Genomic DNA, 25000 nt, shown 5'->3' with positions numbered 1-25000 from the left:
ATGATGCAAAATTCCTTAAACAAAGATATATATTAAAAAAAAGATACGTTTCAATGTTTCAGCTGAGTGCAACACCATGTTCTTCAGCTCGGGAAAAGTATTGAACATCCGGGTTGATTTTAATACCATCTCAGCCTCATTGCAATTAAAACTGTATTACAGGTGGGTTATTATCTTGGTATATACCCCCCTCCTCCAAAGTCTCATTCATGCTCACTGGCAAGAAGTCCCTGTGTCTGTCTTGTCTCTTCCGTATAGATTCAATGTCATAAGCACAATCATTTGGGCTCTATTGGTGGCTCAATCTGCCACTGAATCAGTAAAAATGCTCAATATGTGAACCAGAAATGATGATGATACACTCAAACAATACCTGTAAGAGTGAATGGCTGCTACTTCCGAAAGTGAAAATGAGTTTATGTGGTTGTGTATGTGTATGTGTTGAGGCTTTTAAATACTGATAGAAGACAGCGCAGTGGGGAGGTCAAGAGCAATGAAAACAGGCAAAACATTTTCAGAGGGTACAAAATCTGCTATTGACAGCAAACATGTTCCTGTATTCATATACTAAACATCCTATCTCACTTTAGGTTGGGTTGAGGTATTTTTTCCCAACATAGTTTGACATGTTCATTTCTGATCACATAATAAGCAAATCCATTGTTTTGGGACATCAAAACACCATATGAAATTCGAATGAATATGAAATTCATTTTTTGCTTGTCTTCAGGCGGGTAGGTCAGTACCACAATACCGAGTTTATCCCTGCATGTCCAGAACTGAGATGTTGACGGGCTGCGTACTAAATGTGTCAGCCCAATGCAGAGCAGGAAGCAACTAGCCTAGCCTCGCCGATCCAACTGGATCTATCAGGCCGTGAAACTTGAAATGAATCCTGAGTTGTACTTACAGTGAATAGGAGTTGACGTTCAGTCGGAAGAATAAGTGTTATAATAACACTTAAGCGGAGCCATGAAACTGTGCGGCTTATGCACTAAATGAGACAGTGCTGGTGGACTCGGATGAACTCTGTGATGAAGAGTGTGAAGACCGGCGTGTTGTCTTTTCCCTTGTGTAGTGCGCGCACGCACGCACGCACACAAACACACACACACATATGCATGTGCACACACAAACCCAGTGACATCATCCCATCTCTGGCCTGCTGCTGACAGCGCTGGCTGATGGGCTGTGGCCAGAACTGTCCCTTTCCTTTAGGGAGATCGACTCATTAGAAAGAGAGACACGGACAGAGAGAGCAGAGTGAGAGAAAGAGAGCAAGAAAGAAAGAAAGGGCAGAAAGTTTCCCCATTGAACTCCTTCCGCTCATCTCTCCATCTTCTCCCCTCAGTGCCGCCGGGCACCGCCTTGTTCCACTTCCTGGTTCTCCCCGGAATTCCCTCCTCTTGTTTCCCTTCCCTTTCCCGCTCCCGTCGCTCGTTTTGCGTTGTCTTTGCCGTCTCGTGTTCCTGTCATGTTTGCCCGGTTTGTAGAAGGAAGCCATCTGTCTTCATCAATCAGAAGGGGGGAAAGCCTTGTTCTTGAAGTTGTTAGCTGCAGACGGGCATCAAATATGCATGCCGCTGCTGGCCTTTGATCATAATCGTCATTTAACGTTCCACTCAGGCAGTTTTGTTGGCCTCCACACCGAGGACCTCCGCGTGGAATCCTTTCAACCAGAAAGTTCTTTCGCGGAGCGTTCTGTGTACTGTAAGTTTGTTACGCAGTAGGTGTTCCCGTTTCTTTGTGTGTGTATGTGTGTGTGTGTGTGTGTGTGTGTGTGTGCGTGTGTGTGTGTGTGTGTGTGTGTGTGTGTGTGTGTGTGTGTGTGTTGGCGGCTTGCTTTTATCCCTCAATGTGTTTTCTCCGTGCTTTCATATTTTTGAGTTTCACTGTGTTTTCCTTCTCTCTCGCTCTACCTCATTTTCTCTCGGTCTAACGTTGGATTCACTTGGAAAACGGTTGACGAGAGACGGCATAACGGCACCTTCTGAACTGCACGGGGGAGCGAGGGTATAGGGGGAGATATGTTGCTATGGTGATGTACAAAGGTGATGTTCAAAAGCTCCAATGAAATATATGAAACTAAATTACATCTTGTACGTTATTATATATCACAATTTTAGTACTGCATAATTAAATTAATGGTAAATTCCCTTCAAAACTTATTGTCATTCATAGTTGGTTAACTTTACACAAGGTTATAAAGGATCATATTCATATTCATATCATTTGCATATACAGATATGTGCAGTAAAATGCATGTGAATAAAGTGAGTATGGAGATATACAGTACAGTATACAACAGTACAACACAGCAATACAGTAACACCGAACAGAACAGTAATACAGCACAGTATGCAGTAACCCATAGTCAGCTTCAGATTGTCCAAATTGATTGGCTTTCCGTTGCCTCTTGCCTGACACGTCTGCACGCATGTGTAGCCCAGCTAGCGAGATGGCAGAGAAGACAGCCTTTATGTTGCGGAAGTATTCGTGGGTGAAAGGGGAGAAAACATCACAGTGAAATTATGCCTGGGTGATGCCTGTAGGGTACCCTCCGTTTCTATTTACTTTCATGTATTACGAATTAATTGAACTTTTTTCATTGCCGTTGAATTGCAAAAAAATCCCGACATGTATGAACTGGTTTGGCTTTATGCACTGAGTCCTTGCACCCTCTTTATGTTTGCTTATATCACACATAATCATTACTAAAGAGCTGTAATGGGGATATTGCGTCTGTCATTCCTGTAATTGGACTGCAGGGTTACATATTATAGGCTGTAGACTAGGCGATACAATGATAGTACAGTCAATACATTCAAAGGTAGACGTACAGTCGGCTACCCGCCCTCTAGGAAATATAACCTCACTAACATAAGCAAGGAATGACAGAGGGGTTTTCATTTTTGGTCACGCAAAAGTAATCGAACAAGTTTATTTTCTGAGGAGGTAACGCTGTAATGTTAGTTGCTTTTTAATGACAGTAATCTTGTAATGTAACAAGTAACTTTTAAAAGTAACGTTACCCAACACTGGTCTCTTGGAACGGCAAGGCTATAAACGTATATAATTATATGTACAAAAACAAACCGTGGTTGAGGTTTTGTTTCCCAAGAGATGGTAGCTTGGTGGCCATTTTTCATGGATATTTTCCTCACTGTTCCTTTATATATATATAAAGGCCAGCACCGGCAATTTTCACTTCCTGCTTCCTCCTTACGTGTTCTCCAAACAGAAAATTGTCAGTCATTGAATGTCACGTAAAAGCAAAACCATTGATGCCAACGGTTTTGCAATGGTAAACAAAGCCAATGCTAACCAAAATTAGCCTACTTGTTACAGTAGCTTCACCAATAGAGCAATGGAAAGTGGACATAGTAACCGTGTAAAATACGATTTTAATTCACCATGAGTTGGCGTGTCAGCTTGGATAAAAGATGGGTAATTTGTGCCTATTTGCTTGGCACTGTTTTAGCAGCTGCTTGAAATATGAACCAGGTGCACAAGTCCAATCTGTGTCAAAGAACCAATGGCGATCAGGAGAGTGGGGACTGGTGATTATTAGTGTTTATGTCCTACCCAACACCCAAGAGTTCCGTCTGGAGGGTCCAACCCTTCTCAGCTTGGAAGGTCCTGCAGCTCCGGGGCGGTTGTAATAATGTAGAGCTGCGATCCCCGTGAGAGGAGTGCGATGTAATGATATTGTTTTAATATAATTTTATCACCTAATCTAATGTAGAATCCCATTTCAAGAGAGGCAAACGTAATGACTTCCATTGACCAATGATAATAACTCTCACTTACCACTGTGTCTAAGTTCTGCTGGTGCATAAAGGAGTGATGTTGCAATTACTTCTGCCGTAACCTCTTGAAACTGATGTGATGAAGACGCATTGATGAAAAAATGCACTAAAATGAGTTTATAGCCTTCCTGTACATACAGCACGTCACGGAGGAGCCTCATGCACGCAGTGATGCAGTCAACACATTATGAGACAATTCTGTATCATTTCATATTTATGACACATTTTGTAGACTCTCATATACCCTGCCATATTTCATTGGAAATAAATAATTCACCGACTTAATAAACACATTTCCAGGCTCGCAAAATGCAACGCTAAGAGAAAAAGGAATACATTGTTTATTTGTTTGCGATGAAATTAGAACGCACACAATCAGACTAATGTTTCCAAGGTACAGTTACATGGCGGTTATTTTAACAGCCATGCCTCTGGCTTTGATGTCTTCCATTGCTGTGTCGATTTCGCCACGTGATCCGCACATCGTCCTCAATCGTTCTCATCCCTGTAGACGCCATATTATGCATGTACAGTATTCGGGTCAGTGAGGGATTCCCGCGGACACACACCGAGTGCAATCTGTTGTCTTCATGGGCACAATAGGCGTAATAGGTTTCTTGGTGTACACATATGGATGATTGGGCTCGTTTGTTGTGCAAAAGGGTGTATGCACATCAACGCAAACGGCACACGCACCAACAAAACCCCACCACACGCATTTGAACGCTCAGAGAGTGCCGGACGGGCGAGAACTGAGGACTTTATTTTATTTGGAATTAAAATCGATATGACACACTGTAGGCCTGATATGGGTACCCATTTGGCTTAAACTGTCCAAAAACCAAGGCAAACCAGCTCCACTTTACCCACAAAACATCAAAGAAATTGCCTTTTGAAGAAAGGTATTCTGTATTCACTATTTGAGAATATCTCCCTGAATTGCACAGATCCACACAGACACACACACACACACACACACACACACACACACACACACACACACACACACACACACACACACACACACACACACACACACACACACACACACACACACACACACACACACACACACACACACACTCATCGGTGTGGACATCTTGCTTCTATACAGGAAGTCTCTTGCTGCAGAGGAAGTAGTATTAATAGTTGGGGCCATTTTCTATTTCACGCTCCATCCAAGTGTCCATGAATTAGCATCTCTCCCATGTAACTCTCGTACATTCACTGACACGTTGGGATGTGGGAAAGGTGTGTGTGTGTGTGTGTGTGTGTGTGTGTGTGTGTGTGTGTGTGTGTGTGTGTGTGTGTGTATGGGTCTCTTAGCCTGATATGAGAGGCAGTGGAACAACGGAGGTCCAAAATGGAGAGAAATATATCAGAGGGGGTGGGATACTAACTTATCCAGCATTTCAGTGAGTTCTGGACACTGCACATAGATCTAACATATCATCTCTTCTGCTTTGGTGTCTTTCTGTTTTTCTGTTTTTTTGAAGCCTGAGTGGTGTCACACGGAGGGGAGGTAGAGATGAGGTGGAGAGGTGGTGAAGAGCTTTTGCTCTCTTCTTTTAATGTCGGGTTCATGTTGTGTGATCAAAGAGCCGTATGCAGCTACTCCTCACCATGCCTCCCTGTTGTTCTCTTTGTATGTGTGTGTGTGTGTGTGTGTGTGTGTGTGTGTGCGTGCGTGTGTGCGTGCGTGTGTGTGTGTGTGTGTGTATTTGTGTGTGTCTACATGGTTATGTGCGTGTGTGTGTGTGTGTGTATGTGTATGAATCTCTGATGAATGTGTGTGTCTGTTTTTGCGTGTGTGCGTGTATGTGTCCCCTTACATGTCTGTTTGCCGTTATATGTGTGTGTGTGTGTGTGTGTGTTTGCATTTGTGTATGTGTACATGTGTGTATCTGTCTCTGTATGTGCTTTTGCGTTTGTTGGGTATCCGTGCGTGTGTGTGTATGTGTGTGTGTGTGTGTGTGTGTGTGTGTGTGTGTGTGTGTGTGTGTGGCCAGGTTCCAGCCTGCAGGCCTGGTGGAGAGGATCCAGGCTATTGCCCAGAATGTCTCCAACATGGCTGTCCGAGTGGAACAGATACTTCAGAACAGCATGGCACAAGGACGAGGTAGTCTTCGCTCTTCATCATTGTCATCATCATTATGCATGATTATGCATGATCATCATGCACAATAAGCATGTTGACTTTCATACAAATTGATCTTCTTTAAAATGATCTTTATTTATTTTGCATTGTTTGAGTTTGGGTGTCTGGGCTCTAATGTCAAGTCAAGTCAAGTTTATTTATACAGTCCTCAACCACAATACAGTCTCAAAGGGCTTCAAAAACCCACATTCCACATTGAAATCAACGGCATCCCCTGGTGTGAACCCTCAGCGGGGCAAGGAAAAACTCCCAGAAAACCCTTTGGGGTAAAACGAAAAGAAACCTTGAGAAGGGACCTCTACTGCTCATCACTCCCGGTGAGGTGTACAGTAAACATCGGCTTTATTAGTGAGCTAGAAATATAGGAGTGATGAGCTCGAATCCCCCCCATTGGACAGAAGAATAGAACAGCTGGATGCAGGGGAGCACAGCAATGCAGCACACAATTAGGCAGCAAAGCAGGAAGAAAAGCAGACCTTTGATCCTAGTTTCAGTGTTATCTCCCTAACTATTACAGGCATGAAGGTGTGGACCAAGTTGTATCCCAACATAAAATTTTGTCAGATCAAGGGGTCCCAGAGGCAGTTTTTTTTTTTAAATGTGGTCTCTGGCCTAATGTGTATATAAATTGACGGTCCTTGAGATGAAATAGGTTGAGAATACTGCTAGCAGCACTGCTAGTAGTAACAGCATCGTGAAAAGCATTGTCATTGAATCTGCTAATTTTCATCATCACTAATATTATCCTCTTCATTGCACCATAATCATCATCAGTATCGTCATTATCATTCCAGCCATCCTCCTCATAACGTCGGCCTTTTACGATGTCCCCTCGCCGGCCTCTCTGTTTTAGTACTTACGACCAGGCCACATGCAAGGTCAAGGTTGGTTCAATATAGATGATTCCATGACGCTGAAAGCATAGCAATCGCCAGTTTTCCCTTGACAAAAAAGTAGATGCCTCAAGACACAAATGCGGAGTCTAAAAAAATCTGCATTTTGTGACCTAAAGTTGCAACGTAGTTGTCCAATTTGAATTCCCAGATCGGCTGTGAAGCTGATTGGGGGGAGATGGAATAGTGCTATATCAATCCCTAGTGCTCTAGTGAGGTAGTTTAGTTTGACCGCGATCTAAAAGCATCATAAAAGCCGGTCTCATGCGTTTTTGTGCTCATAGTCAGGAAAAATGAATCAACTGAATCGTGTCCCGGTTGTCCGACTTTTTTCGTGCTTCACAGAATGAAATTTAAACAAATTCATTTAAATGGGGAGATTTTCTCCGTCTTTAGAAGCAGGGGGGAGCATATGGAAGGAGGGTGCGCAGATATGTCCCTAACCTGACAAAAGTACGCCACCGCAGGGACCTGGGGGAAATTTCTGAAATCTAAAATGCATGGGTTTAAATTTTGTTCTGACTAGCATGAAATAAAAACGGGATATTGGTTCCGTTTTTCCTCTATTAAATGGTCTATTAAATTCAAGGTTGGGCGAGAATAGGGACATACCATGGGGTCATACCCTCAGTATGAATTTCATTCTTAGATACAAGAGCCACCCTCCCGAGGCTCCTAGGTCTGTGAGCCAATGGGGTTTGAGCATGGCTTTTTTGTTGTAGTTACACCCTAACTTTCATTGATTTCACCTTATCAGTCCACAAAAATCTGTTTCTGAACTAATTTGAGGAGAGAAATAAGCAGTCCAGTTGCTGAATCTTCACTCATATTAGATCTACAAGGCCTTATATAAGCTTGGAGCACTTAGGATATGGCGGGGCATGGGACTTTTTTTCATTCAATTACGGAAACACCCGAAAATTAAATAAAATAAATACATCTACGGTTCTGTTTGGAGAAACACAGAGCGGATTGCGCGCCGCAGCCTACTGTACAGTCAACCTAACGTGGACACACACAGAAAGAAACACACAGCAGAATTTATTTTTAAATACTTCCATATTTCCATCGTCTGCAATTTTGTCACGGACAGTTGGTATTAATTTTGCTTTATTTTTTTTAAGATTTGTGCTGATCTCTGCAGCCAACAACGGAGCACTTTCCATAATTAGCTCTTAGCTTCAATGCAAGTGATTTTTCTGAAACAGACAGTGCACAAAAAAACTGACTGGGTTGTCTTAATTCACAGTTTGCGTGTTAGTAGGCCCATCAGAGACCCAAATGTATGTGCACAAGCACTGAAAAAGTGAGTTTTGCATAATAGGTCCCCTTCAGATTTTGTTCTGTGTAGCAAGAAAAAAGGCGGACAATCATGCCATGGGACAGAGCACGAAAAAATGGGAGACGGGGTTGTGTTAGCGTGCGAGCAAGCGAGTGAGAGAAAAAAAAAAAAGCAAGGCATTGCTGAAAGAGAATGCAAACAGCGTCAATTTTTCCTGCGATGGATGCAAATTATAAAAGACCGCCTGACGGATAAAGGGGTCATGCATCGTGCACTCAACCACAGTTCTGCCACCTCTGACGCATGCGGGACTAGAGTGTGTTTGTTGTGAATAACTGGCACCCTTTCAGGGGAAGCTTTGAAAGATCTGAGAGGACTTTTGAGGTGGGTCAACAGCGGTAAGAGCCCACTGGAGTCTCGGGTCTTTTTTTTGTACTTTTCGCCATCTCACTTCTCCCTTTGTAACACCTGAAAAACCTATGCTTTGCATGGAACCATTTTTGTCCGGCACTAAACTCAGCTATAATTCTGATTTATCATTTATATACACGCATTTATCATGTATCGTTTCACATCTTTAGAATCTGCACTTTCTCCAGGTTGTCTCTTCTTGTTTCTGCAGTGTACGCAATAGGAGAGAGAGGTTTTTAACAAAAACAATAAAATGTGGCTGCAACAACTGTGTCCTTTTTTCCTTTGTTAAATTTTAGGCTTGATTTTGTGTATTTTTATTCTTCATCTTTCTATCTCAAAGGCTCAAATGATTCAAGACACCAAGCTAATCCTGTTCCTGCAAAAGACTCTTTTACTCTATTATTTTATTTGTATTTTTAATCTCACCTTCATTTATTTAATTTTGCTTCTGTTGAACCTCCTCTGACTCCTGCAACTGCAAAGTTCCTTTGCATACACCGAAGCGATTCACATGTACAATAACGAGACACACATTGTGAGTAAATATTCCCTCTCTTCTCCCAGCTATTCCATCAACTACAGAGAGTGAATCCCACGCCCCGAACGCCGCAATAAATGAACATGACGCCAAAGTGAAAATGCTGCCGTTTCCTGTAATCAGAGATAAATCGAGTCCCCATCTGGCCGACTCTATTATTGCCCGGCTCCATGGCGTGTTATTTATCTCGTGGCCACGCATGCAAGAGATGGAACGGAATAAGACAGAAAGAGGGAGTGAGAGAGAATATATGTTATGAGAAATTTACATTCCGCTTCAGCCCTGAGTAATATATTTTTTTGTTTTTGTCTCGTGGGGCTGGAATGTTTTATCAAGTTAGTGGACCGTGTCTAACTGTGACTGTGGTGGTTATTAATGTAATCAATTTTGTGAGCATCTTTTTCTGTTGAATTGATCTTTGTGTGTGTGTGTGTGTGTGTGTGTGTGTGTGTGTGTGTGTGTGTGTGTGTGAGAGTGTGTGTGTGTGTGTGTGTGTGTGTGTGTGTGTGTGTGTGTGTGTGTGCATACTGGCACATGTTTTAAGCCATAAGCCAGAGAACTGCTGGTGAAAACTTGTGTGAAAACTGGTGTGGAGGAAAGTCTATGAGTCTACTGACACTAATCTGGAGAAGGGGGGGCGGGGGATGCTATGCGGAGCAGATAAGGAGCACATTGCACCCCAATGGCCTGGCAGAGAGAGAGAGAGAGAGGGAGAGATTTGTGCAAAAAAAAGCAGACAGAAACATTGGATTCCATCCCTAGTTTACTCTCCCACCCACCCAGAGGACCTCCACTTTTCTATCCCTCTCATCTCTCTCTCTCGCATCAGCCACGGCGAGGCGTTTCACTAAGTCAATGGAGCAATTAATGTGGTGAGTGCAGCCTCGGTGAGCAAATGCATTTTCTAGCGCTACACCCGGGGATGCATGGTGGTGACGGGGGGGGGCAGAGGGTGCCGACCGAGAGACACAGAAACGTTGATCTTTGGAGCACACTTGTCGGATGGAGTGTGGGTACAACCGGGGCTCCATGGGGAAAACGGCACAAGTCTTTATCGATGGCATGGGGGTAATTGCCGCAGCGTGTCTGTCAAGTCCAAAATAATGTTCCCCGTCCCCCATACCACCTCAACCTTGCTGGACCAGACACTTTATGACCAGTTATCATAGAGGAGACTATCACAAAAACGACAAAACTAAAGGCAGTGAGAGCAACAATCAGGTTGTTTGCAGACGTCATCAAAAAGGCTGTCGTCGTCTGCAAACACTATCTACCAAAATTGGCCCTGGCCAAACAGAGGAGTGGAATACTGCCGGTACTATACTGTAGCCCCGTCAGGTTCTGCATAGCACGGCCAAAGCACCCCCAAGGATTGCCTTGCAATTTTACGTTTTCATTAAAAACTTAAAATCAAAATAACTACTGTCCGACAATTATTTTAAGTTTTTTATTTGTCTCAGATTGATAATTCATAAAACAGGCAAGTGTAGAGCAGTGGTGTAAATGCGTAATGGAGACTCTCCCTCACGCATGTATGCGTTAGATGTATTTATTTTACTCCTATTCCTATTGGAACAAAGTTAAATAAGTGTGTCCTGTGTCAGGCTCTGTGGAGCCATTGATACCCCCCTGGTGACATATGGATGCACAGATTATTTCCATTGCCACATGGATAACTGCGATAATTGCGGAAAAATTGCACTCGGCAGCAAAACTTTATCGGCATGTATGCAGTCTCAAATTGTAGTGTGTTGGGGAATAGAGGTGGGGCGGAGATTTCCCAGCGTGCTTTGTTATTGCTTGTTTTGGGGTTGTCGGCGAAAGGGATTGTTTTATGTGTTCTTAGTTACAGTAATGTTAATTGTTATGCTGCTGTTAGTGTTAGTGAGCCAGATTGTGTCACTTTTATGTGTTGTGATTATGTTATGATTGTTGCACCCGGAGTGTGTGTGCCGTTAGTGACCTGCCTGCCGTGATAACGTGTGGTGGTACAGAAGGCTGAGCACTGTGATGAATAAAGGGGCGTGCGTGCGTGCGTGCGTGCAAAAACAAATCTCCTGTCGCTTGTTTGAAAAAGCCCTAGCTTGCTACATTGGTGTCAGAAGTGGGATGCAAGATGGCAATTTGAGAGAAGAGATTGAAGAACTCACCCATACGCCTGTGAAACATCCAGGTTGCTCGGCAGAAGAGGAGACGCCGGGAAGCTTGCAAGATGGTGCCAGCGATCCTTCGCCTGCCGGTGACAGATCTCCGGCCACAGCTCCGCACTTGCACTCGCTGTGCAAGTCGCCCTCGCTCTAGAAGGAAATGCCCTGCAGATCCTCAACGACCTCCAGCCACAAGAACAACTGGACTGGCGGACCGTGGAGAGAGCGCTACCGCATCGGTTTGGTCGCCACATCTACACCAACGACGCACGGAACAAACTGGTCAACCGTCAAAGGAAGGAGGGAGAGAGCCTGGGCGCCTACATCGGGGACCTCCAGCTGTATGTGCGACATGGTTATCCAACGTTTGACGGCGCAGAAAGAGCTCCCGCTTCAAGCTTTCATTTGGGGGCTCCGACCAGAGCAGCTCAGAGAACGCATCCGCCTGCACACCCCGAGATCATTGGTCGAGGCTCTAGCAGAAGCTGAACTGGTTGAACACGTGCTAGTGATGAGTGATAATTCCCCCAGCACGAAGCATCGAGTGCGCCAAGCAGACAGTGGGGAGAGTCCTGACACTACAGGACTACAACTTTGAGATTCGCCAACGGGCTGGCCGTCTCCATGCCAACGCCGCTGCGCTGTCGGGACAGCCCTGTCAGGAGGCAGAGTGCCGGCACTGTCGATGCGTCGAGGGACAGGACGCAGCGACGTTGAAGCGGCGGCTCTACGGGACCGTCGAGCGGACGACGATGGTTCCCAAGAGCCCCCAAGCACGAGCGACAACCACAGCGTTGGGGACATTGCCCCAGACCAACTCCAACACGAGCCGAGCCAAGACCCTGTCCTCTCCCGGGTTCAAGAGTGGGTGAGGCCAGGCCACCGACCAGACTTGCCAGTGGTCTCAGCACTGGACACGGAGACCAAGGCCCTCTACTCGCAGTGGGCAAACCTCATCAGCCGTGACTGGGTTCCTGCACTGCCACTGGCAGACTCCTGGTGGCCATAGCGACATCTTCCAGCTTCTGGTGCCCTGTCAGCTACGTTCCAGAGTACTCCAGCTCGTCCATGGCTCTGTGGCGGTTGGTCACTTCGGGGTCACCAAGACGCTTCATCGCCTACGTCCCACTTCTACTGGCCAGGGTGTAGTCAAGACGTGGAGCTCCATGTCCATCGGTGTGACACCTGCACCGCTCAGAAAGGGCCAGCTCGACGTTCCCACACCCCTCTGCAGCAGGACCAGGTGGGGGGAACCAGAGGTAGCTGGGGAGCCGGGCATGGACTGGGGCGCAGGTGTGGGTCTACAGCCCAGAGAGGAAGAAAGGCCTCTCCCCGAAGCTGATGAGCCACTGAGTGGGACCCTCTACGATCCTTGAGACACTGTCTGATGTGGTGTACAGGGTGCGGCTGATCAAAAGGAACCGGGTGGTGGTTCTTCATCTCGATAGGCTTGCCCCCTACCGACCCTTGGCTCAGTCTGAGGGTGAGTCAGGGGCAGAGGGGCAGCCTCCAGTCTGTGCCTCGCCACAGGAAGCAGCTGAGGGGCCTCCTGGGCGAGCCTGGCAGAAGCGTCAATTTCCCCAACACCTCAGAGACTTTGTGGTGGACACATGGGTTGCTGGGGACAGCTAACCAGCCAGGTGGGGGCAATGTAGCGTGTTGGGGAATAGAGGTGGGGCGGAGATTTCCCAGCATGCTTTGTTATTGTGTGTTTTGGGGTTGTCGGTGAAACGGATTGTTTTATGTGTTCTTAGTTACAATAATGTTAATTGTTATGCTGTTGTTAGTGTTAGTTAGCCAGATTGTGTTACTTTTACAGTATGTGTTGTAATTATGTTATGATTGTTGCACCAGGAAAGAGAGTGTGTGTGCCATTAGTGACCTGCCTGCCGTGATAACAGTGTGGTGGTACAAAAAAACTGAGCACATGAATAAAGGTTGTGCTTGATTATGAAGACAAATCTCCTGCCTCGTGCTTGCTTGAAAAAGCCCAGACTCGCTACACTACATTAGCGCAATATGTTTAGTGAATCAGAGATAAAGACGGCATAGATAGCGGGCGCTATTTATGTGCAATTCATAGGTAACTAGCAACGGCTGCAATCCATTCTTTGTGAATTTGCACCTTGGTTTCTCTAAACAAGAAGTATAAAGTTGCATCGAAGTATACACAATACAGAAACATCTCAATTAAAAATTGTAATTCAGAACACAAAATGTACATAATAAAGAATCAATTTAGCTAATTTGCTTGTAAAGTTTTACAGCAAACAACCATAAATGTATTGTATTCAAAATAAAATAAATATGCACATATCGTACTGCTCCCATTGTTTGCTGCTGGATTGTAATTAAGATTAAGGTATAGTGTAATGAACTGATAGATTGGTAAAGATATCCTTATAAATATATGTAATAATTGGCTTGCATTGCGTAATTAAATCGTAGCAAACTGTCTCTCAATTTCTAATTCGGAGCCAGATTTCTTCGGAACAATCAGGTGCAATGAAGTGTACTGTAGTAATATGTTTTTAATAAGATTTGCTTTTCGGGTGAGAACACATTTCAGGTTTTGCCCCTGGGTGTGAAAAGCTGTCGAAACTCCAGACCTTAAAACCGAATCCTCGTAAGCCTTGCCAAATTATTTTATTGTTCATTTATTCATTCATCAATTTATTCATTCATTCATGAGTACACGTCATTCAGATTTACAGGCGGAGTATGGATTATTGGAATATCCAAACCTCTGTGAAACTACCGGAACGAACCTCGTTTTTTACTGTTTTCCAGTGTTGAGGGACGGGACGTCAGGACAGTGTGATGTGCCCAGAGACCCCCGCTTCCCAGACTGCCCTGGGAAAGTGGACGTGAGTTCATCGCTAAATATGACTCTAGAAAATGCCTTAAAGCTCAACTGAAAACCCCTTTTCTGCATCCATCTATGTATGTTGCACTGAACCTCCAGTGGATGCGTGCACGCTGGACGTCGGACCCCTGCTACGCCTTCTACGGCGTGGACGGCTCGGACTGCTCCTTCCTGATCTACCTGAGCGAGGTGGAGTGGTTCTGCCCCCCGCTGGCCTGGAGGAACCACAGCAGCCCCCCCACCCAGCACACGCACCAGGCCAAGGCTGCCAAGAGACAGGTGAGAGGGCGGGACTATCCGACGAGAACTGTACAACCCACTGACTCGGAAACACCAGAATGCAGACAAAGTGGTGACCATGACGGGTGCAGGTGGGGTCATGGTCAGTGAACACTGGCTCCTGAAAATCTCTGACAAACTTCTCGCTATAAATACAAAAAAAGAAAATGCTACACTCTGTGATACACACAAGCAAACATACACAACTGTGATGTGCTCAATTGAGTGTAACGTGGTGTGCAGAGATCCCATTGAAGCACCACAAGTTTTTGATGGGTCCCTGTGAAGGGTTTTGCTCTGCTCCTAACGTAGAAAACAACAATCTTTAGTCTCCTAACGGACTGAACAGGTGTCCTAAGTTAATAAAACCAAAGTACCCCTGACTGGCTCATCTGCCTCCACCACCTATTTTGAGGCCAACGCAAAGTCATTTGGCAGTTCAGGGCGTTGCTGAGCTGACTAGCTAAAGATGAAACCAAAGTGGGCGTGACTGTGTACGCCGTGATTTAAAAGGGAAACATTAATGGAGAGTTGCCTCGGTTGAGAAATTCGAGTACAGCGAGGCTGAAAACGAATCAGACAGGGCTTGTTGTAAAACAAGCATGACCCTGCAGGGCTCGGCGCTCCCATGCTGGCCACAAATCAAGGAGAAGATAAAAAGCAAGGCGCTCTCGGCGTATTTCGTCTGTTCTTTGGAATTTAATTTGCGCCAAAGACACACTAAAACAAGAAGGAAATTGCTGCACAGTTTACCTTAAAAAAAAAAGAGGAAGAATGATAAACACTTGAAATCGACGTTTATGTTATTTTGTGCAGTGCCTTTTAAATTGTGTGTAATAGTTTGTTTTTAAAACAACATCATTTTAAAATGTTATAATTTTATAGCAGTAGAACAAATGAAGTAATATTTAAATTGCATCCAGCAGCTTGTTAAGGGGACAGACAGATCTATTCACATGGCAAATACGCGAGCCAGGGTCGGTCTGTGCCCTAATGGGACATTGCCACTCTTGATTTTATTTTCCTTATTACACTTTGTTTTCACACATAGATACAGTAAATCTAACACCATCATTGGCTGGTGGCCATTATCTCCATTTATTAAATCAGTTAATCTGAAATTATCTAGTCCTTTTTGGCTTTTGTATTAGAGGCTTCATCTCGGGTTAAAATAATTTGATTCAATTAAATACATTTCATTAAAATCAACAGAGAACGAAACAAAACAGAAGTAAAACATATAGCAGAGCAATCAACAAAACGTTTGCTCATCAGTCACCTCCCTACTGAGCCAATTAAAACAAATTAGCACGTGTTAGTGTGTCTTCACATTTCCCCTCATACGCCGTGTCAGTGCAGACTTCCCACTGTTCCATACACATTGTATATATATGTGTCATATTTGTGTCAATATACTATATGTTTATGTATGTGTGTGTATGTAGAGTATGCTCTCAACACTTAACATAATAGCTTTCTTTTAGTTGTTATTTAGTTGGCACAAAAAAACAACTGATCACTCAGCTTTGCTGCCACCATCATAGTGGAGTTGAGTATATCAGTTCTCTGTTTAACTACCTAACTACCAACCTACCTATCTAAATAAAGTTATTTTTACATTTATTTAATTGGTACGCAAAATTTTAATTACTTATGTTTTATTTCATTTTGATAGAATATATGTCTACTCCACTGCATATATCCCATATAATAATAATAATAATAATAATAATATCATATAATTATTATCACATATATATATATATATATATATATATATATATATATAAATATAATTTTGCTGCAGACCTCCTGCAATTCATTCGAGGACCGCCCAGGGGGCCGCAAGCCACAGTTTGCAAACACCTGGTCTAATCTAAAATGAGACTATACCATGTGCAGTGTAATCTAAATTAAAATCTGATTGATAATTTTAGATCATCTAAAATGGTGAGTACATATTTTCAAGTTTATTCTAATGAGGGCTAAATGTACAAAAAGGGGACTACCTGTATGTGTAGTATGATCTAATAAAATTTTCCAAAGGGAGAGTAAATACTGTACCGTCAAAAGAGCCAAGGAGCGGGAGTATGAGCATTGATAACAGCACAGTTAGCTTCCGTCGCCGCCGACTTCCCGCTAATTAATACACGGCTGATCGTCCTCATTACGGCCTTAATAAACTTTCATTTCTGTTTTCCATGGACCCCAAGGTCACAGAGCTTCAACACACCATCAGAATCTTTTACGCAGCCAAGTAAACACACACACACACACACAACCTCACTAACAAGCACCGCAGCCACACTGTGCTATAGAGGTTTCTTTTTAGCTAATTTCAAATAAGACTCACTGCCTATTGTTTTTTGCATCGATTCATCGAGCAAACACACACACAGACATGCACACGCACATGCAAACGCACACACACACACACACACACACACACACACACACACACACACACACACACACACACACACACACACACACACACACACACACATACACACACACACACACACGTACAGCAGGAGAACATATTTAATGTGGTAAACCTTCTAAATAGGTCACAGGTATGGTTAGTCAGACGTCTCGATTTTTTTAAATTACAGAAGTGCCTCTGCAAGTGTGCTTATCCAGGCCGTTCCTCATCCACCAGCTGGGTCAGCTTTCTTTGCAGTGTTTCGTTTGTGAACACAAAGCAAACACGGATGCTATAAATAGTGTCTAAAATAAAAACCATGTTTTTGCACTATCTATCAACAGCTTTGCCGTGTACGGTGGGTGAGCACGGCCAGTTCTGTAAAGGCCATGTAAGTCGCTCTGATGTGGCAATAATCTTCACGAAAATGTGAAATAAGATTCTGGTTGAAGCTATTTACTTCTCTTTTTAGGTTCAGGTGGCTGGGATTTAGCGTGGGAGTGTATTTGTACTTATGTATTTACAATTTGTTTGCCTGAAACTTTATGGAGGTTTCCATAAAGTTACTGTTTCTGCTAAGTATCCATTGAAAACAAGACTCTAATATGAGTCTGTACTCAGTACTTACAGTACTTGTCTTATGCTGATCTGTGCTCAAATTTGCTTTTTATTTATTTAAATAAAAAAAAAAATTAACCTGTGCTGTCAGAATGCTGGGCATACCTCACAGAGTATTTGTGCCATTGCATCTAGGACAGAGTTAGTCTGCAAGTGGAGTTGAACTTCTCAACCTGCAATGCAACTCTTTAACCATTGTTTAATCATCAAAAATTGCTGCATTCAGAATCGGGTTGGGTATTTTCTGGACCTGAACAGATCCAAAAGTTGCTCCTTAAATTCAGTTTTTCTAGCCCAGTATTACATACAGGCAAATACGACATAAACTATTTTAACAGTTACAACATATCAAAAGTCCTAAGAAATGCAAGTGGTGGAAAGTATTTAAAATACTGAACTCGGTGATGCAACAATTTTCCATTGCCGCCCATAATAAACAATTCATGCGTGTCTTCTTGTCTGATATCCACACCAAGGGTTCAGAACTGTCCACAATCAACTGCAAACTGTGTTTTACATGAAACATGGAGTTGGATGCAGTACAGTGCATGTGCAAAAGGAAATTCCTAACCCTTAGATGTATCCAGACATCCAGATGTCTACCAAAGGTTTGGAGAGGGATTCCATGTGGTCAGACGAAGTGATCGCCTATGGGCTGGCCTGTCCACAGATCTTGTCATCGACCAGGTGCTGAAGTAGGAAAACCAATTGTGGCTTCAAAAAAGGCGAGGGATGACAGAGCTGCAATGTTTGACATGGCTGCTCTTCCATGCCAGCTTGCACTGAAGTCAACAATGCCATGCAAGAGCTGACAGGGGTAAACCACAACACTAGCGAGCAGAACAAGGACATGACAGATGCAAGACAAGTGTGACATGTGTGACACACTCATAGTTCTGATAATTAAGAAACACACCCATTCTGCTCGGATCCAAGTTTATTCAGTGTCTCAAATGGGGTCAATACGCACCCTTCTGTCAATGTTAATAAAGGAAAAGGCCATCGGAAACACCATCTTGGCCAGCATAGATGGACAGACTACTTCTGAGTACACATTCAAGAAGAGTGATCAGGCAATTGCTATGAGCACCAAATCCTCAGTGAAGATTGATGGTGAAGCAGTGCAGGTGAGTCCTCAACGGGTGTCATGACATTTCACTGCATATATGTACGACCGTATGTGTGTGTATGTGACAAATAATCTCTTGAACTTGAACTTGAACTTGAACTACTTTCCAGTGACTCACAATTACTGCAAAAGCTTCACAAGACCTCAGACCTCAGACATCAGTGTTCAGGTATGAGCTACAGCCACAGAAGCCAGTGCTAGCAAATGCCATCTGGGCAAACCTCAACCTGACCTTCCAGGAGTCACAGGTCATGTTCAATATGTGCGATGGTGTCTGTGTGATGGTGGATCACTTGTTAAGTGCATCCCGTTGATATGTGGATCCACATCTGCAAGCTGTACAGTGAGTATAATACAAGGAAGTATGGAGAGGTCGTTGGCGGGTGACCAGGTGGAGGGAAAAACAAACAACACAGACAAGCAGCAGTTGATCAACATGCTCAATTGTCACCTACAGCAGAAGAACTGTCACGTATCATGCCACAGGTGATGCAGATCTCCTCATACTGCAAAAAGCAGTGGAGTCTGCCAACGCAACAAACGCTGTGCTCACTGGGGATGATACATATCTGCTCGTCCTCCTCATTTACCACACCAGTCACATGACCTCTTCTTCAAACCTGAGCCGAAGAAGAGGACGAAGAAGCCACGTGTCTGGAACATCTATGCCACCAAGCAGCAGCTGTGTCTCAGTATGTGCACTCACACCCTCTTCATCAGTGCAATAGCCGGGTGTTTGACACTATAGTACAATGCATTCATGGCATTGGGAAAGGAACTCCCCTCAAGAAATAAACAATCAGTGGTGATTTTGTGAGCAAGCTACAGTGTTTGACACACAGTCAGCTTCCACAGCAGATGTTGTGTCAGCACAAGAGAATGCTTTGCTGTGCCTGAACAGTGGGAAGCCTTGGGAGGGACTTGACTAATCACGACACAAGTGCTTTTGTGAGAAGGTGGCGACTAGCCCAGCACGTTTCTAATGGTCAACCACAGAGTTGCCACCTCAGCAGCAGCGAAGTACCACAGTCTTTGTGTGTACTACCAGGTGCAGCAGTAGAAGTGAACCGTAGATAAACTCCTGCCACAAGAATGTGGATGGAAAGAGAGTCACAGGGGGCTTGTCACTGTCCAAACTTTCTTACCACCAGCTCCACAGGAACTCGTACGGGTCATCAGAAGCACCTGCAGGGCAGACTGCAGCAGCCTGAGGTGCACATGCAAGAAGCATGACATTGAGTGCTATGTTGCATTTAGCAACTGCAAAGGATCGGGGTGTGCAAATTCATCTTAGGCTGCATGTGATGACAACTTACACTGTTGATGACTAGTACTGTTTAAGTATTGCTTAAAAGTTGAAATGTTTACGTTTATGTTCATCAGTGCCATCATCTATCTTGATTAGTGCCAATTTATGCTGCCTTGTATACAAGTATACTAATATAGTGATGTTGCTTTAAAATACTATCCACTGCTTGGATTTAGTTTTATATGTTATAGAGGAGACTTTTATCAGTAATAAATTTGTCTGTTGCAATTTGTGCCAGGTTCACCCCTTTTTTTTTATCACAAAATGCCTGTACTTGCCGTGCAGCGTTCACGAACTACACAAACAGTAAAACAAGAGTAGAAATGAGAGAAATTCTCCTGGGATGCTGAGTTTTCTCTTTTAGACATTTAGTGCGTTTCTGTCATGGAGACACTAGACAGCATCAACAAAACTGTGCCAAGGGAATTGTTGACATATGGCACATACTTACCCCTGAATGAACTCATACTGAAAACACACAGGGATAAGGTCACTAGGTAGATGAAAAAGACATTCAATTTATTTTGTGTTACATTTACATTTAGCAGACGCTTTTATCCTAAGCGACTTACAATTGTTCAAACACCGACGGACGCAGCCATCAGGAGCAATTAGGGGTTAAGTGTCTTGCTCAAGGACACTACAGCATGCTAGCAGGAGGAGCCTGGGATCTAACCAGCAACCTTTGGATCACTAGACCACCAGCTCTACCTCCTGAGCTACCATCCCCTGTTCAGTCCAGTTGTTGGAGAGATTCCAGTAGATGTTGTCTGCTTTTTGACACCTTCATAATCTTGAAGTACTTTCCTTCTCATAAAGTTTAAAAGGAAAAAATCTACTTGCACAAACTTAATATAATTTAAAAGTGAGATTGCTGCTATCCGCCTGTCTCTTTCCCCTCCTCCTCACCTCAACTCTCCTTCTGTTTGCCCTCTCTCACCGCTCCACCTCTCCACCCCCCTTCTTCCCTCCATCCTTGTTGTGTTCTTCACCTCCGGTCACATCCACCAATCTGCCCCCCTCCGCCTGCTGTCATTCCCCTGGTCCCCACCCTTCATCTCCTCACCTCTTCACCCTCTCTCTCTCTCTCTCTCTCTCTCTCTCTCTCTCTCTCTCTCTCTCTCTCTCTCTCTCTCTCCTCCACCCGCTCCCCATACCTCCCGTCTGCTCCGTCTGGTCCAGGCGGCGTTCCGCACCGACCTGTCTGTCCTGCTGGAGCAGGTCGGGACAGGGAAGGAGTCACTGAGCTTCATGCGGCGTCGCATACGCCGACTGGCGCAGCAGTGGGCCGCCGCTGCCAACCGCCTGGATGCCAAGCTGCAGCAGAGATGGAGGGACCAGAGAAAGGTGAGCGGTGGGGTTGTAGATGGAGGAGGCTCACACAAGCCTAGCAGGCCACACATTTTAAACCTCTCCTTTCATTTATTTGATCAAAACATAGCAAGTACATTTTTTATACTTTTTATTTGCTATAGGTGATACTGTATATGCTGCTATGTGTAGTGTCACATATGTGAGAGAAAGCACATGCATAAGTTATTTATATATATTTTTCAAATTGACTGGACTTCATCATGTGCATCACTTTGTGTGGGCATTGGTAAGTAACAATACTGGCATTACATATCTGTCCCAGATAGTGATACAAGATTTGCATAAGATTTGTTCACAACGAACAGCTCTTTTAAATGACTCAGGAGTCGGGAGTCACTCCTGCAAAATGATTGTTGGTTTGCTTTGTTCGAGTAACTACAGCCAGACACACAGGCTAGGCTGTCAGTGAGACTTTCAATTTGCGAATGAGAAGAGCCGAGAGCGGTGAGTCACGCATGAACCTCAAGCCTTCCAGCAACGTCTCCAACAAGCTTTGGCATAATTCATATTGAGTGTGACTGATTTAAACTTTGCATGCCACCAAAATGAATAATTTTGACAGAATTAAATGATTTTTGCGAGTATTCCATTCACAATTCAGATCTGAACCGACTCTTCCGACTCTCATTCATCATTCACTGGAAGTCCTCCGTCCCTCACCGTGCTTTACACCAAATGAATCAAACAAACGAAGCGTGGTAAAATTGAACAAAAATTTTTGCTGAACCGAGTCTCAAAAAAGAGTCAAACTTTTCAGCCTTTCGGCCATGTGAAAAGTGTCACTGACGTCTGTCGCTGATCTTGAAGTTAGATCGGGTTACCAGTTCAACAAATGTACAGTAAGTCTGCACCGGTTTTAAAGACACAGCTTCATCATTGTCTTATTTGCCTTAGAACAAAGCTTTTTAGGCACCGTAGCAAGTTGGGGGATGGAGGGCAGTTCCGGGGTGCAGAGCTTGAGTGGAGACAAAACAATTGTGGTCCAAGCTATTTATTCCCAGCAAAATGGCTCAAAGGGAAAGGTTTGACACATCCAGCCTCCCTCTGTTCTGTGTATATAGTCTCTCTCTAACTCTCGCAAAACCTTCACCCAATGTGAATTAGAACGGAAAAATCTCTCTGTCATTGTGACTGATGTCCCCCTTTCTACGACTGCTCTGGGGAGATTTGTTATCCTGCCGTGCGGCTCAATATGCTTTACAGTGCGGCTGCTGCTATCTCCACAGCAGATGTTCTCATAGTTTGAAGAGTCATCCATGGTTGTCAAAAGGAGTTTTATCACCACAAATTACTGGTGGGGGTATAGTATATGGCTGTGTGTGTGTGTGTGTGTGTGTGTGTGTGTGTGTGTGTGTGTGTGGATGTCGTTGTGGTTATGTGCCTATGTCCCATGTATAATTTCGCAAATCTCTGTAGTGTGTATTATACATAAATATTTATGACAGACAACTCTTAGATTTACTTTTAAATTATCTTTCATTTGCATCGTTTGAGGTTGGCGTTTGGGCTCTGCTGCTCCTGCATCACTCCTGGCGAGGTGTACAGTATAGCAAACATACAGTAGGCACACTTAATGAGCCAGAAATATAGGAGTGATGAGTGAATTCCGCTATTGGATAAGAGAGCCCAACAGGTAGATGCAGGGGAGGTGGAGGAAGTGCAGCAAAGCAGTACGCAAAGCAGGTAGGGCAGGGAGGATCGGTTGCTTAGATAGGCTGGCCCATAAGGGTGTGTGGCGCCATTGAGTTGTCTGACGGAATTAGCTCAAAAAGTAATTTATCAGTTGTAATTTGTCTTGTTGTTTTGAGCAGGAATTTACAGGCAAATTACACAGCTTTGCATGTGTGTATTATGAGTTTATGTCTTGAAACGCTTCAATCGCTATTTTGAAGGTTCGAAGCTTTGAATCGCGAAGTCCTCAGATCATCGCCTCCGTCCAAATATCCTTGAACTAGCTCCCCTCTACCCTGTAAGAAGTCTTTTAATGCTGATTGATCCTCGACCCGATGAGGAATAAGTAACACTCTGGCAACCTTCCCTTTCAAATCACTTAACGTACCCCCCCCCAACCTTGAGCCTCAGCACGTTTCAAAAGCAGTCATCCTTTTTTCGAGCAAGCTGGGCATTCTTTTTTATTTGTACATTTATATTACATATATTTTTCAAAGCAGTTTCCCGCAAATAACGTGAAATCCCAGGTCCGACCTTTCACCGTCGTATTGCTGCTGTTGAAGTAGAACCTTTTGTGGATAAAAAAAAAGCCAGCAAGATTGTTGTTTTTCCGAATAAAAAGTTACGGAAAACAACATCAGCGAGCGCTCTATGAACCATACCGTACCAGAAAATTTGGAAAAGATTTTTCGAGTGATTCATTGAGAAATACTCTGAGATTGAGAAGGGATTCACCATAGCCCTACTTTCAAGTTAACTTCTATCCCCTTTAAGCACAGTCACAGTGCCCAGAAGTGCCTGAGTCCTAAACTCCAAGACAGCCAAACAAAAACTCCAAACCCCAATGAAAGTCATTCATATCCTATGGCAGGCCTGGCCAGCCCGCGGCTCGCGAGCCTCATGCGGCTCTTTGGCTGGTTTCATGCGGCTCTTAAGGGGCTTTCACATGACAAGCGTCAAAAACTCAGAAAAAAAAAAAGCGCAGCCATTCATTCCCTATTATGATTATAAAATCGCTATGATGTATCACTCGTTTTCCACCGCGGATCACTTCCTCATTTACTCAAAGCGGACAGCAGCAGGAGTCCTGTCCCATTAACGCCTGTTTTATTAGTCCTAATGCCGCGTTTACACCAAAAGCGCCGGGGCGGCGCGCCTCCATACAAAGTCAACGTATAGACGCGTTCCAGGCGACTGGAAGTCCTAATGCCGCGTCTAACGCGGCATTAGGACTAATAAAACACCAAATAAGATTCGAAAAGCTTTGGAAGTTTATTTTCAACACTACTGACATGGTTAGTAGTCAACATATAAGATGGATCGGCCGGCGAATTGCGTTGCGTATCGGACATCTCCGATGGAGAACTGTGAAGGCTGGAGGGTGTGTGTGTGTGTGTGTGTGTGTGTGTGTGTGTGTGTGTGTGTGTGTGTGTGTGTGTGTGTGTGTGTGTCACGACTCGCGAGCTGCAGGAGGAGGACCGACTGAAAGCTGCTTTAAGGGAAGGGACCATTGAGTTCTGGAAAAGTGTGCCAATGGAAAAATGCCCCAATGTCAAACGGGCTGCGCTTAAGATACTGTCAATGTTTGGGTCAACATACGTCTGCGAGTCTGTGTTTTCTACCCAAAAACATGTGAAACCAAAGCATCGATCTGTTCTGACTGACACCCATGTGAAAGAATTGCTTCGAGTGGCAACAACGGAATTCAAGCCACATTTGAAGAGGATTGTTCAAGACAAGGAATGCCAGAAGTCCCACTAAGCAACATGCATAGTAAGAGAAAAACGCTATTGTTAATTATTATATTTTTGTTTGTGGACTTGGTTGAACTGAGAGGCATACCACGGAAACGCAGTACTTTCATTTAGGAGTCCTGGCTTAATGGTAGCGGCTTTGAACTCGAGATCCGATAGCGGGTTCGATCCTCGTAACCACACATTTTCAAAAATGTGGCCAGGGCTCCGGAACACCTAGTCCCAGGTATATGTGGATGGCCAAAGCATCAGATCGTGTATGGTCGGCAAGAGCCAAAGCTGATTCTTAAAGGTTAGGGTTTAAGGGACACTATTGAATAAATTGACCCAACAT

General features: G+C 44.1%; 1 protein-coding gene across 1 annotated transcript in view; it reads left to right on the top strand.

The window, feature by feature from the left end:
* Positions 1-25000, top strand: part of LOC307228958 (alpha-1,6-mannosylglycoprotein 6-beta-N-acetylglucosaminyltransferase B-like) — a gene marked incomplete at both ends in the record, with an annotated part of 168011 nt that overhangs the window by 53412 nt on the left and 89599 nt on the right. Inside the window, 4 exons of the mRNA XM_079998814.1 lie at positions 5819-5928; positions 14032-14108; positions 14207-14386; positions 21050-21214. Coding sequence (XP_079854940.1) covers positions 5819-5928; positions 14032-14108; positions 14207-14386; positions 21050-21214 — 532 coding nt within the window. The remainder of the gene's footprint in view (positions 1-5818; positions 5929-14031; positions 14109-14206; positions 14387-21049; positions 21215-25000) is intronic.

The sequence above is a fragment of the Zeus faber genome, assembly GCF_960531495.2.
Source record: "Zeus faber genome assembly, chromosome: 4".
Taxonomy (NCBI): domain Eukaryota; kingdom Metazoa; phylum Chordata; class Actinopteri; order Zeiformes; family Zeidae; genus Zeus; species Zeus faber.
The sequence above is the reverse complement of the archived record's forward strand: the minus strand, read 5'-3'. Positions and strand labels throughout refer to the sequence as shown.